We start from the raw sequence: 15829 nt of genomic DNA, 5'->3' as shown, positions 1-15829 counted from the left end.
GAATAATGAAGCATTCCTTTGCATCTAATTCTATGTGATCTACTTTATTGCATACATTTGTGCATATCTTTTGTATATTACAGTGTTTTTCCAAGTTTCTAGGATGAGGGGACACGGAAATACAATTTTTGGGTACAACAGGCGGATGGGAATTTTTTCTATATTTTGGGGACAGTAGAGGGTAATCAATTTTTTTTTGAGTTTTGGAGACGACAATTAAAAAAAACTTAAAACAAACTAGAAGTAGCTGAAATTTTAAATAGCGAATACAATGTGTTGAATTGCTAATGACAATCCTCCCCTTTTGATCCTTTTAGTTTTTTTGAGCATTTGCCTCCTAAAAGTTTACCTTTTTATGCACCAAATACAGCCAGTTGTCTAGTCTGGATAAAGGGAATGCCCACCCCAAGTCTCCAAGTCCTGAAAATGTCTCCTAGACCCTTATGGACACATATTGATGGAACATCAGCATAGTAGATTACCTATAATATACTATCCTATGTAATGCAAATACTGATTTATTTTCAAGTGTTATATGGTAGAACTAAGAAAGTACAATCGAGAGTGGGGTGAGCAACAAGAATAAAACATAGCTTTGCAATATTATGAAGTGCTGCCCACATATGTCTGCTTAATAGGACATTGAGTAGCACTGCCAAGGAGCAGATTGATCTGCAAGATTATCTTGGATGGTGTTGAACCATGAAGAGTGGCCTATTGGTCATCCATGAATTTTAGCTTTATGCTAGTCAAACTTGGTAGAGGCTCCTTTTTGGTTAGTGTAATCCCGTCAATTGCCTTTTGAGCCTTTGTTACCAATCATTGCAGATTTTAAGGGCTTCAATTGCTTAAGTATTCATCAGTGAGTTCTTGAAGACCCACATTAGTTGCATGAACATGCAATATCCACCCCCTTGGACACTACAATTTTTTTTTCAATCACAATTACCAACTTAATTAAGCAAACTTCTCGATCTAACTTAGAAAATTTCAACTTCTTAATTTCTTCAATTGCCTTGGTTGTGGTAGTTCTACGCCACCACGTATGCTTTCAGTCAAAGGTGGTAAGCTCTTGAGATCAAGATCCCCATTAGACCTAGACTTAAGCCTCAAGGGCTCATTCCCAGTGACCCTACCTATGAATCCCTTCGAGGGAAGTCATAGGTTTCGTAGTTCCTCTCCAAAGGTTAGAGGGAGATCCTTCTCTTCTCCTTTATGAGATCCTTGATCTCTCCTTATCCTTGATTATTAATTTCATGCAATCAATAACTTTCATTTTAATAGAAGATAACCATCAACCATTAAGTAGTGTACAAATGTACACAATCACACAGGGGTCAAACCCTTCCAAAAGCTTCCATTTGCATTAAGAGTAATTCAAGCACATTTCCCATTAACACATGGGACTAGCTCATACCCATCACACACATGATGAATAGCTCTAGCTTACATCACATATGCAAAGTGACTAGCTTTAGCTTAGATCCCATATTCATAGGGACTAGCTTCAATATATATTTCCCACATAAGTGGGTAGCTTTGGTAGGCATCACATACCTAGCAACTAGCATTTACTCAATGAGGAATTGACATATCCATAACTACTAGCTACCACTTGCCCATAGTTCATCCTAGACAAAAGAAATGTCAGTGCACTGTGCATTACATCGTGGGACACATTCTTCTATCTAGTCTTTACATTGACGAGCAAGTGGGAACAAGGTTCGATGCATCCTATACTACACCAGGTGTCATCCTCATCCTAACAAGTCAAGTATATCACTTCACACACACACACACACACACATATATATATATACCCAAATTACACAAGGTTTGATCTAATTATTACCTATCTATTCCTCATTAGAAATTCTCTTCCTTGTAGTCCATCAAATGGCTAAGCAACAAAGACATCCATCGCCGACATGCAATTGGCCCCCAGGCCCACATGCTCCTGGCGGAATCCTATCCAAAACCTTAGGTCAACATTGGTATCAGTCGCCTGCATGCAACTAGCGGCATACATCTGCTGATTAGGTGGTACGGCTGACAGTCTACCGTCATTAGTATGCTCACTATGCTCCTTGACTACTGTCAATCTCGAGCGGATAAGCTTATCTTAAGCGGGCCATAGGATTTATCTTTCAGTGATCACCTCGGATAGAGTGGACTAGTCTACGTGCTAGGGGAACACAATCCTCTACCTATGCCCTCGTAGGGTTCGAACTCTATCCGTTGCCGTAAAAGTCAGCGCCTGTACTAGGCTTAGCACTATAACCGGAAGAGATTGTAATTGACTGATCTAGGAGTATATACAAAGTCTTATAGGTCTAAGATTAAATCATACAACTGCATGAGGTCACTTGGATCCAACACAGGTCAACCTCTACTCACTAGACAAACAAATCAACACTAAGGTGGTCTACCCTTTCACTTTATCAACTAATCATTCAAACACTATGTATATTAAATATGAGCTATAACGTTTTCTTAACTCTTTCATAATCTTCTAATGCCTATTCGGCCTCATCTGAAGCCTACTAAAGAGGAAAGGTCGACAAGTTAGGAACAACCCCAAACCTTGGAGTTATTTCCCCCCCCCCCCCCCTAGACCCTACCCCTACGGACTTGAAGTCACATGGGCATCCTTCACCCAAGGACCGCCTACGTTCCCACTTCCAAACGGGTTGAAGTCACGCGTAGTTCTTCCTCACCAGGTCTCCCAAGGACCTACACACAACTTTCCAAGTTTGTAATCCTATACCACATCACTTCTATACATGCATTTCGAGATCTCCGATTAGACCTCACCAATTTCTGCATTTCTTCTCTACACTCCTCACTCTCTCTACCTTCCAACCCACTACAATAAAATGAATGCAGTTCAGGAGGTCGCGAGGAAGATATCAAGATTAAATTGTGCATATCCTGCAACCATTGCAGTCCATGAACTATACTTCCTTCAAGCATTCAGTGAAACAGTTCACATGCATTGTCTAACCTTCCACATTTGCACATGTCTACTTGAGAAGTTGCAACTGCAAGACTTCCCATAATTCCTCCCTTTATGGTCTTATGGATGACCATGCTCCATCCCAAAGCTCCCAAAAAGGCGCTAGCTAAAAGTACTCTCATGAGGATACTCATGTATTTTGTATGCTGCGAAAAATCCCTCAAAAGATAATGCCATTTCCACAGCCTATCGAATTGCATCCTTTCCTCCTCCTCGCGCTCCTGAATGCGCTTCTTCTCTGCTCTCCTTTCTATCTTTTTTTTCTTTCTTGTGCATGAGAGTCTCTATATCCATTCTTAGAGCTCTTTCTCCCTTTTCTAATCGAGTTGTGGGTGCAGGTTTGGTGGTATTTGTGCACTGAAGTAGACCCATGACCAGTGAGTTCTGAATGGCTCTAGGGCAGGGATGCCATGCTTATTAATGGCATTGCACCCTTTCATTTCCTTGCATCGTAATTTGGGCATTCAGCACGAAGTTGGGGATGATAATACAGGGCACCATACTTCTTAATGGTAGGGCAGAAAGTTTATTTGCAGTTGTGAAGCCCTCACTTCCTACCTCCTGCCCATACCTGCGTCATCAGCTTGTCTCGTTGCCTTTTCTTAGATTTATTTTCCCTTCATTCAAACACTGTGGAAGTGGCTGACATGGGGCATGTGACAGAACATTATGATGTTCTTTTTATGTGGGTATGACATATATAGAAGAGTGAAGCAGAAATTGTGATTTCTTGCCACTTGGTCATTTCTACAAAATTATCATTGAGAAAATCATGTTTTATGTTAAAATGCCTACATGGAAGGTTTTTCCTGAATTTTCCCAATTTTTTTCTCTTTTTAAATTGACTAAATTGTCAAAAATCACTTCTACTATAATTTATTTTGCTTTATTCAAGTTTTTTCCATTTTGGCCATTTGGTAAATGTTTTTTCCAAAAACCTTAACCCTGATCCTAACCCAATTTTTTTCCAATTAAATCATGTTTGTTTTGAAAAAGTCTTTTCAAGCTTACTTGGGACGTCTCCTTGATCTTCATCCCCAATGGCATTTTTAAGATTATGGGATGGCAGGGGATGTTCCTTGGTTATCCACAATTTTTTTCAAGACCCTATAATTCGCTTGAGATGTCATAGAAAACAACAAAATGTTGGCCAAAAAATTTTACGTTTTAAGAAAAATATTTTGGCATTTTAAAAGGGGTGTGGGAGGTCCACAAGCCATCTCACGCCCTTATGCAACCCTAAAGGCCTTCAAACATAAAATTTTGATTTGTTTTGTTTTTCCCTGTTGCCTAGCTAGAGTTTTTTAGCTTAACAGATTGAAAACCTTTTCAGCAGCAGTTTTTTTGAGAGAGGAAGGACAAATGTTTAGAATAAGAAAGAAGCGAAGGGGAATACCATTTACAGGCTACAATCACTATTTGAATACATTTTCACCCATTGCAAGGTAGGTTCGACAGATGTTATGCTCTTATAACTTTCATTTTTCATTTTTTCTTTTGGTCATAAAACTTATGGACTTTGTTTGCTTATTTGTTTTCAGTTTTTCTTTTCTGTTAGTCACACAAAACCACAGTCCTATAGCAGCTAGTCAAACATTTCTCTCATTTTTGCTAGTAAAATAAGCAATAGTGATGATTGTGAAATTGATAATGAAGAAGTAAATGTCAATAAATCCAAGGCACAATGAAGTTGAAGGGAGTGTTAGGGGTTCTTGTACTTTTGAATATCCAGATTTTTAGTTTTGTTGCAACACTGACAAACCATGTTGCTACACTCTCAAAGATTTTGTGAAAGGTCTTTTCAACTCCTAAAATCGATTGATGCAATTTGTGACTATTTTGGGCAGTAATTAAACCCAAAATGTAGGGGGCAACAAGCATTTTTCTTGACATATTTACAAAACTAATTTTTATGGGAGTTATAATAGAGTTGGGCACCATTTATTAGATGAAGGTGAACACAAGGTTAGAGTTTGTGGGGATTTAACTTTGGAACAATAAGTTGAAATGTCAAAGTTGGTTATGGAGAGTGAGGCAAAAACTATTGAGTAGACATGCATCCTTACCATTACCATCTATTCTAGAATATGTGAATGTATTGGCTAGAAGAGGAAGCCCACATTTGTTAAGAGGTGGGAAAAATATAGTGGTAGAGTTGTTGAATCGAATTTGCAACAAAGTGAGGAAGTTGATGATTTAGTGGCCAATTTTTTTTATGCCCATGCAATCCCATTTCATGTGGCTAGGTTTCCTTATTTCAAAGAAATTTTAAGAAAAACAAGTGCAATTGGACTCTCTACTGTTTTCTACCTTGGAGAAAATAGTTAGCATACCTTGCCCTTCAACAAATAGTATATAAAGGTAAATGTATTGATGGAGGACATGAGGCAAACATGGATTAAGACAAATTGTTTTACTATCATGGATGGGTGGACTAATATTTGACATTGGCCATTCATTGATATAATTTTTACATGTCTTGTTGGTTCGTAATTTTTAAGAGCTATTGATTGCTTTGGGAAATTTAAGGATGCTAATTACTATGACCTTTTGAGGGAGGCCATAGAGATGATCGGGCCTTTTAGTGTTGTGCAAGTTGTCATTGCCTCAACATGTGTTTGTAAGTTTGCTAGTTTGATGGTTAAAGGTATGTACAAATACATTCATTGGACTCCATGCTATGTACATGATTTGAAAGAGATAGGAAAAAATAGATTTAGTGAAGATAATGATGGTCGAAATAAAGATGTACAAATGTTTGTATGTATCCACCACACATTGCTCTCATTCTTCTAATGTTTTTTGAAGAAACAATTCTTCAAATTAGTTGAGATTAGATATGTTAACTATATCATTTTTGTAGAAGGAATGCTGGAGGCTCTACCATCCATGGTGGTTTGTGGATTGTGGAAGATGTGGATTGAGTCAAAGATTGAAGAAGTAAAGAAGGCAAGACAAAAGGTGCTTGACGATGCTTGGTGATCCACTATCAAGAAAGAATTTTTTATTTAATATGTTTGTGTTGGGAAAGGTGTGTTGTCCACCTTGCATATTGTTATAATGCAAAAACTAATACTATTTATGGTGCCCCTAGGGGATCTAGCGATATGTGCATCATATAAAGTAAATGAGGGGTACAATGGTTTTGTAAGTTCTGTTGAGACATGGACCAGCTAGGACTCGAACCTAGGACCTTCCATACACTGCTGGAGTGCTCTACCACTGAGCTACTGGCCCCTCTTGGACCAGTCCATCGTCGGTTCGGGTGTGGCTTATTTCCACCAACACCCCCCCTTAAGCCACACCTCTCGTGTGCTTGGGGCTCCTAGTCTGGACCTGGCTCTGATACCATATTGAGACATGGACCAGCTAGGACTCGAACTGAAAGATCCCTGATGGATCTCTTTTACTAATCTGCTGTAATTTCTATTATTTTAAATTGATTTTTCCTGCTCATTAATATTTTCTTTCAGAAATAGACAGAAGTTGCAGAAGGGTTGGATTCTTTTTGTATTTTGATGATTTTTCAACAAGTAAATAATGAAGTACAAGTACATGAACAAAGTACTGAAAATGAAGTTCATATACAGCCAAAACAAATTCGATTCAAGGCAGATTTCTGAATATAAAATCAAATATTTGACCAGATGAAGATTTCCAATAATTCCAGGAAGATTACAAACAGGAATAATTCCAACCTGAATGCTGAAAGAGTAACATAACTAGGAATGAAGCTACGACAAGATTCCAGCCCTCCAAGTGCTGCATGTGGGAAGGAAAGTGGCTGCCAGGTACAGCCGTACGGCTGCCAAGTACACCCAATTGGTTAGGAACCCCAAACCCCACGCTGAACTCTGTCAGAATTGTTGAACCTCCAGAAAGAATGCTGTACAATCTCCAAGATGCTAATAGCTGCAAGCAAATCCAAACCACTGTATTGGGGGCTACGTCCCAAACAGGCAAGGCATTGGGGTTGGCGTCCCAGATGCTGAAAAGCTCTTCCAGAGCCAAATCTCAAATCCAAGATGTAAAATGTGTAAAAGATGGATGATAATTAGGTTACCATCTCCTTATAACTCCTTCCCTCTAGCTCGAACCCTAAAAGTGTATGAAAAGTGTGCTTAGGCTTATAAAGTCTTATTTCTCATTTTTAGTCGCCAAGTATAGAGAAAACGCCACTTTTTTAATATAAAAGAATTTCGTTCATCAAAAGGGTCCCTGACAAATGGGAAACATTTAGAAAAGTTCAAGACCTTTCCAACGAGCTATAACACATGGGCATATGCATCCAGATGAAGCCAAAAACCCCTTATTACTCCAAAATGGCTATAAACATAGCCTTATTTAAATAATTAAACGCTAACTTAGGAAATATTTAAATATATTAAAAATATAACCCAAATAGCTGCAGAAGGCTCAAATGACTCCAAAAGCCTGAAACGGAACCTGCCACCTGTTTGTGACTGAAGTCGGAAATCATGGATCCATTGGCAGTCTTATCCCTAAAATCTAGGGATGCTCCTAGAAACTAGGAAACACACCCAAATCTCCTGAAACTGAAACCATGGTATGGTCTCGTGGAACCTCAAATATGGAAATTGCCACAACCTCCTAAAAGTAGGGAATCTCCCTAAAAAGTAGGAAGCTCTCTCCAAACACCTGTAACTGCTCAAAAGGATCCTGCTCTACTCCTTGGTCCCCTAGGTGGTCATTCAGTCAACTGCTAGTTCTCCCTAAAAAATAGGAGACCTTGTCTGAAGGTCCGAAACGGCTCACAGAACCCCTGCAAAGCTCCATGACCCTCAGAATGAGTCCCCTAACCATGTCGTTGACCTACGGGAACTCGAATGGTAGGTCAACCCCTACTCATCTCATGTCACCTAGAAAAGGGGACATTACATGAACCTAGGACCTTCCATACGCTGCTGGAGTGCTCTACCACTGAGCTACTGGCCCCTCTTGGACCAATCCATCGTCGGTCCGGGTGTGGCTTATTTCCACCAACAAGTTCATGGTATTGGACACGCCATTTTCGCTTATCACTTGCTATGGGGGTGATTAGGCATGCCAATATAGACTCTCCAAACGTTGGAGACATTTATGAGACTTTTGACAACATGCTTGATCAAAAGAAGCAAGCAATTTGTGATAAGGATCTTGAATTACAATTCTATGATGAGCATATTAGGCCTTGTCACAAAGAGGTGGAAATGGCCCTACGCTCTTAATCTCAAGTGGTATGCAATTAGATCTAACATAGCTTCTCCTTTTGATGATGATGACGACATAAATAAGGGCTTTTGAAGATGTATAGTGTGAGAATGAAAGTAGAGTTTGGGATAGTGGAATTAATTTGTCAATCTTTGGGGTTGTTCATTTAGCAAACAAGAGGATATAGTGGGGTCACTCTTGCACAAAACGATCCTATTGTCTAGTGGACATGGCATGGCATGGGAAGGACATACTAGAGTTGAGGGAGCTTTCCATTCGCCTACTCTTATAAATTGCTAGTTTCTTTACTACAAAGAGGAATTGGTCCATCTATAGCTTTGTCCACTCGATTAAGAGGAATAGAGTATAAACTTACGTTTAGAAGAGTAGAGAAGCTAGTTACAATTCTGTGACTTGAGACTTCAAGATTGATAGACATTGGTTGCACATTGGGATGTTGATCCTAAAGATGTTAGGTGGATTGAGGAGAAGCTTGAGCCATAGAGTGACCCGGATTCATAGAGCTCTTTTGATATTGATAGTCCAAATGAGCAATATTTGTATTTAGGAGAAGTTGTACTAAATATATTTATGTTGCCATGTCTATTGAGAACTTTGAGTTTGAATTTTGAATGATGAAATTAGAAATTTCCATCTTACTCATAATTTGTTTTTGCTAGACTACTATCACTATCATTAACAAACTATGAATCATGATACATTTTATAATAGGACAGAATTTCCCTTTTAATTTAAATATTTGATTACTGCCATACTATATTAAGCCTATCATTGATTGATTCAACCATGTCCATTACATTTTGAATCTTTGATTTAATTTCAATATTGAATTTGATACAATTATATGAATGTCTAAACTTAAATTTTGATGTCATGTATCATTGTGGAAATCTTTTGCTTTGCTGATTTTTGCTTCTATGAGTGATACTTATGTAAGCATTGGAATGGTTGGCTTAATTCAGGTGACCCCTATCATGCTTATGGCTTTAACAAGACCATTATTTGATTCATTTTGTAATTGCATTAATGCTATTTCCTTGAGTATACTTCTTGTCAGTTTGTTAAGTTATTTGGAGAGTAGGCTTTTACTTTAAATATTGGATAATTGTTATCATACGTGTTATTAGAATTGTTCATTATTGAGCGGAATTTCATTATAAGCCTTCTATGTTGACTGAGTGAGTTAGAAAATCTCTCCTTTCAATACTTCGTCAAACTTTTAATTGCTTTTTGTTTTGTTTGAGGTAAATGCTCATAGAATTGGACTAATTTTAATTTTTATTATATAATATATATAACTTGTGAGGATTTTTACCGCCATTGTAACATCTAATTTTTTCTTTGCTTTGGTAGGTGTTTGCCTTGATGTCCTTTATGTCTCTTGTGATGAGCAGCAAATCCATATATTTCAATTCTATTCGAGAAGTGTGAGTATCAAAATTCAAAAGAAAACTCAGCTTTATTGATTGATTATAAGTTTCTACATCACTTTTTCTAGCATTCTTATCTAGCAACATTGGCTTACCTTGGATGCAATGTATCTGTATGGCCTACCTTGGCTGGTACCTTGCTAATACTAGCGAAACAAGAGACCTAAGAAAATGTGGGGATATACTTGAAGTTTGAACATGACCAGGACCTTTTAATCATGTTTTACGTTTTGTACCCATATGCAGGTACGAGGCATGGGTTATATATAATTTTCTTTCACTATGTCTTGCATGGTTAGGAGGCCCAGGTGTTGTGGTCACAAGCCTGAGTGGACGCTTACTGAAGCCATCATTGTGTCTCATGACATGCTGTTTTCCTCCCATGCCTCTTGATGGGTTTGTATCACTTCTCACTGTTTTGCCTTGGTTGTGCTAATAAATTGCCTGTGCATTGTCTTTTTTTGCCATTTCGTCCAATGCAATTTTCCTTGTATATAAGAAACTCATAAGACAAGTTTTCTTTCTTACAGACGTTTCATTCGACGGTGCAAGCAAGGGGGTCTGCAATTTGTCATTCTGAAACCAATCCTTGTTGTGATTACCTTTGTGTTGTATGCAAAAGGAATGTATAAGGATGGGAATTTTGCTACAAACCAAGGCTACTTATATGTGACAATCATCTACACAGTATCATATTCTTTGGCATTGTATGCATTGTTTTTGTTTTATGCGGCATGTAAAGATCTTCTCCAACCCTTCAAGCCAGTTCCAAAGTTTGTAATCATCAAGTCTGTTGTTTTTCTTACATATTGGCAGGTAACAACTTCTGGAGACCATTTTATTTCTTAGATAGTATGTTGTGTAAGTTGTTTATTGAATTTCTTTTATTCAACATTTTAAATAGCTAAATGTTTGATTTCTAGTTCATTCGTGTTTTCCATATTTATGTTTTAAAAAGAACATAAGATGAAAAGATATTTCATCAATTCTGACATGTGATTAATCATCATAACATCTCTAACACAACATGGAAAATATTTTATAACGTTTAGTGCTTTGAGCCTTATCCAATCGGTGCTATTAAAGTGAATAATGAGCATTTGTAACTTTAAAAGAAAAAATGATTAAGATCTGAACTTAAAACTGAAAACTTTCATCTGAAACCTACAGGTAAAGCCTAATATATATTAAGGTATTTGACTAATATCTATCAAGAAAAATAGAAATCTAGAGCTGAAACTCGAAATGTGAGAACTATAGACATTTGGAACCAACTCCAAGGGCAGTATGAATGCTAGATATGGCATTAGATTCAATTATTCAGATTGCCAAAGAGAAAAGGTTCCGGAAGACATAAGCTCACCTGACGTTAGAGGAAACAAGCCACTTTGTAGACTTTACTAAGAGACAACCTATTTTCATTTTACCTGCCAAATCCTGCCCACTAGCCTGAATGTATTGAATGTGGACACATTGATCCAAATGGTGGGTACACCATGTCTAACAGGGGGTATTGGTGGATTCATTTTCTAAAAGACTAAAAAGTAAAAAGGAGAGTTAGCTCATTAAAGCCAGAAGTGATTTTCCTGGTTACATTGAAATTTTTTGCTTGGTCTGCTACCAAACAGTGTCATTATCAATGGAATCCTAACAAACAGCTACTCCATCTTCAAACAATTTGATGGGTCATAACATTTAGGTTCATGGTATGTTACTATGTTATTATACTAGCTTTTATATATGCTGGATGCATACTCTAGAGCTTCACACTAAATGATGGGCTTGACATATTAATGTGCAGAGTCTATGCAGACTAATTACAAATGATAAGAATTTGAATCAGCAATGCCCAATTTCAATTTGCCGCTAAATGTAGAACATAACACAGCCATACATCACAATAAAAGCACTGTAATGAAAAGAAAATGAATTTCAATGAGAATTGCTTATAATTTTTATGTATTAGGAGACAATAGAAGTACAATCCTTCTAGTAATGATGGATCCATAAAATAGTGATAAATGTGCTCGCTATACCCTGATAATTCATAGTATCTATCTGATGATGACACTTTTGTTTCTCTTTTTGCATTCCAACTTGAGTGCTTTTAGATTGGAAATTTGTTTTGTGTAGTTGCTCTAATGAAAGTTTAATATACCATGGCAAAAATTAAACTTCTGATGCCTTGATGTGTGATTAGAAAGTAGGAGAGGAGCAAAGAAGTGTATTTCTCCTTGCAAAAAGTAGAAGAGATAACAAATTAATGTGCTCAAATGAAGGGGGCTAACATCTTATCCATAATTGTTACAATAGACCAAAAGCAATTGACAAATTTGTGTCCATGTTATGAATTGCTTGCATAGAGCTTGCCTATCAGCCCTATATTGCTGCTATGACAAAACCTTTCTAATTGTAGCTTGAAGCGCTTATTTTCTTGTTAGTAGTTTCACTACAACTTCAAAAATAAGGACCTACTATTAGATAACTCTCATCTTACTCAAATGGGAGCATGGGTAGTGTTGGGACTTGGTGTATGTTTTATCATATACCGAAAATTAGAATACTTGCAAGGATTCTCTATCCTCTCCTGAACAAAATCACTACTTGTGCCAAGATTGCGAGAAAGACCACAAGGTGACTCCAAGGTCTATATGTGTGAACGGGCGACTTTATGTGGATAGCTTCTTGGGTAATGTGTGCTGAAATACAAGGGGGACTTATGCTTGGCTCGTTCAATTCACAATGAAGATCTATTGTTAGAGTTTGGATCATGGATTTCAAGAAAACTGAAAAGGAGATAAGGTTTAGAAATTCTAATCTATTCCTAAGAATTCCAGAGACGGTAAAGACTGGGTGAAACTAATAACAATACTTTTTTTTCGCCACACTTAGGACAACTACGTAAAGCATGTGCAATCTTCTAAGGTTGTGCTCAAGATTTTCACACTTATGAATAATACCAACAATTGAACAATATTACTCAAAGTAGAACATCCACATCAAAGCTCAGGCTCACTTTACACATTGAATGAAAATCATCCATCGAACAAAAGTATGAGCAAAATGTTTCACCAATCTAAACTATCAAATCCTTCATTCATCTAACATACATGAAATAAAATCTAAACTATGATGAGGGATAAAACCATGCCAACTCCAAAATAAGAGAGGTAAATCACCATCAATTCGAACAATGCATTACTTATTACTTTGGCAGTTGTAAGCAACAATTACTTATCTCAACATGTTTTGCAACATGCTCGCATGATTTACAAATGAGGGGGTGAGCTCAATTTATAGGCTCCCCAATTACAATTCAATGGCCAAGATTGATTTCAAATCAATGGTCGAGATTACAAAATAAAACCCTAATTAGGGTTTGTTACAACTAACTACCCTTCGACCAATGAGAAAATTACATTTGAGGACACTTGTCCTTCTTGCTAAATATAAACCAGTAATAAAATAGAAGGTTGTTGCATTGTGAAGTGGTCCTTCTAGAAGCTTCTGGATAAGTCAGGTTCATTGAACCTGGACATGTTGACTTGAAACAATCCGAATGTCCTCCTTGAATTCTCCAATATGTGCCGAAAAATTGCCCAAGTATGGAAATCTATTTGGAATAGTCTTCTTGCCATTATCTGATCTTGATTGGGAGCTTGTCTTTGACTCTTCAAGAGATGAAATCCTTCAAGGAGTTTGGAATCTTCGCCAAGCTCGTGCCCTGATTTTGGAGAAGAACTTCCCTATGCCTTCGCCACAATGGAGGAAGTTGGAACTTTTTTTGTGAAGTATTTGCCATAGCCAAATTTATTTTGTGACACCTTCATGTGGATCCTTCAACATCTAGCCAAGATTTTGGCCATCTCTATGCTTGAATGAACTTTGTTTGTGTTTCTGCCCTCAATTCTGAATTTGGCTTGTGCTGAGTAGAACAAACTCTGCCTTTGGACAAGAATTTTATTCATCTCCTTTTTATTTTCCTCTTTGTTCTTCTTCTTTCTTCCTGTTTCCTCTCCAACACTTAGTCAAAATTTGATTCTCTTGTTGTGGAAAATTCCATACAGCCATTTTTCATGTGTCCAACTTTTATTTTCCAACCTGTTCGTTGATTGACCCTCGATTTCATGTGCAATTTTGTCAAATTTGCTTTTCCCTTTAGCCATTTTTCTTTATTGGCCATAACAAGTTGATCTTCATGTTTGATCTTCAAATCTTGGGCGAATTTTCACGTCTGGCTTAGGCATCTTCACATATTCCATTTATGCCTAGGTAAACTTGTGTTTTAAAATTTAATTTTCTTCTTAACATGTCTATGCCCTTTGCTTTTCTCTTTCAACCTTGTCTTCATGGCGGATTTGGAGTCCTTTATGCCAAGTCGGACTTGGCCAATGTTTTGCCAACTTCAACTCTTCCTAGGCGGACTTTGATATTCATTAGCCATTTGTCCAAGGTGGACTTTGTGACTTCTTTGCCATCTACCTCTTGTGCCTAGCGGATTTCATGCTTCATTGGATCTTCCTTGTGTTAGGGCGGACTTTCTCATATCTTGGACATTCTTTGCTTATGCCTTGGCAGATTGTGAGACCTTTTCGACATTCTTCTTATGCTTGGTGACTTGATGGTTTCCTTGCCAAGGTGGACTTGGCACATGCTTCCTTATGTGCCTAGGCGGAGTTTGCCAACCTTTGGACAAGTTGCTTTATTCAATCCAACTTAGGCGAACTTGAAGATTTGTTTGCAAAATCTCCCTTGCTGCTGACTTAACTTTAGGTAGGAGTTTAATTGACTCTTGCCATGAGTTTATTAATTGAAGGTAGGAGTTTACCGTGTGCTTACCAAGTTTGTTTGTGCATGGGCAGAGTTCAAGGAAGCTTGGACATGCTTCCACTTTGCATTACCTTTGACATCTTGACCTTGGTGGACTTTGACAATCCCTTTCCACACTAGCATGGGCGAACTTTGGAGAGGTCATGCCATGTTTACTAGCCACTTGTTTTGGGCGGACTTCATGGATGTCCTGCCATCTTGGTTTGCTTGACCTTAACCAAGGGTAGGAGTTTGATTAGCCTCTGCCATGAGTTAGCTAACTGAAGGTAGGAGTTTATTGTGTGTCTGCCAACTTGTTTTTTCATGGGCAGACTTGAAGAGAGCTTGGACATACAAGTTGATGTGCCATCTTCCATGCTTCTAGACAAGGCAGACTTCAACCTTTGTCTGCCATTCTTCCCTTTGGTGAATTTTATTTGGACATCCATGTCTTCACACTTATTCAAACTGTCATGTCCATCTCTGACTTGCCATGTTCATACCTGGATCATCTGGACCAAAAACTCTAATTAGGTTTTTACCTTGCTTTTTGCACTTAAAAGACAATTTTTCAATTCTGAGGACATGGGTACTGATCATATGGCTTGAGGAGTGATCTTCTGGAACAAAACTAAAATTTTCAAATCTGAAGACATGGGCAGTAATGATATGGCCTAAGGATCAAAACCCTAATTCCAAAAAAAAGCAAAAAAAACATGGCCTTTCTTTTTGTAGGCAAAATTTTTCGAATCCGATAACATGGGCGGTGACCAAATGACATGAGGAACAAAACCCAGGTTCTACTTTAAAAAAAGTAGAAAAAGCAAAACAGCAAAAAAGCAAAAAAGCAAGCCAAAAAAAGCTGCTTCTCGGAATGAGCCCAAAGTGCCAAAAAATCAAACTTCTTATTTTTAGAAAAAAGCAAAAAGCAGAAATTCCTAAAAATAGAAAGTTGTTAGAAATGACTCAAAGCAATTGCGATCCTCGTCCATTAGACCTTCTAAGCACTTTGACAACATTCAAATATGATTCTGAGCATGATTTCTCCATTTGGCTCGGGATGACTTCTCAAAAACTCTAACTCCTCATTGTAAAAAGATTGGTGATTAGTAGTTGCAACGCCAAAGTAAAACCCTAAAAAGCAAAAATAGGGGGGTCCCCATTTGCAATGGGGTGGTGTGTGAAAAAGGTCACAACAGGACTCAAATCTGTTACGTTAATTTTGCTTGAGTCCCTTCTTGTTCTTGCTTTTGTTGGCTCAAGTTTATAACAAATCTAAGATAATTTATGTGGGACTTTTTGTTTAAGTGTCCCCCTTTCTCTTGTGTTGCCTCCGTATTCA

At 37.7% G+C, this 15829-nt stretch overlaps 1 protein-coding gene across 1 annotated transcript in view; it reads left to right on the top strand.

Moving 5' to 3' along the window:
• LOC131050448 (uncharacterized) overlaps positions 1-15829 on the top strand; it is a 97230-nt gene that overhangs the window by 39809 nt on the left and 41592 nt on the right. The window contains exons 2-4 of the mRNA XM_057984659.2: positions 9602-9675; positions 9925-10074; positions 10209-10494. Of these exons, the coding sequence (XP_057840642.1) occupies positions 9602-9675; positions 9925-10074; positions 10209-10494 (510 nt within the window). The remainder of the gene's footprint in view (positions 1-9601; positions 9676-9924; positions 10075-10208; positions 10495-15829) is intronic.

Source organism: Cryptomeria japonica, chromosome 2 (assembly GCF_030272615.1).
Source record: "Cryptomeria japonica chromosome 2, Sugi_1.0, whole genome shotgun sequence".
In the NCBI taxonomy this organism is placed as follows: Eukaryota; Viridiplantae; Streptophyta; class Pinopsida; order Cupressales; family Cupressaceae; genus Cryptomeria; species Cryptomeria japonica.
Note: the sequence above shows the minus strand (reverse complement) of the source record. Positions and strands in the feature narration are given on the sequence as shown.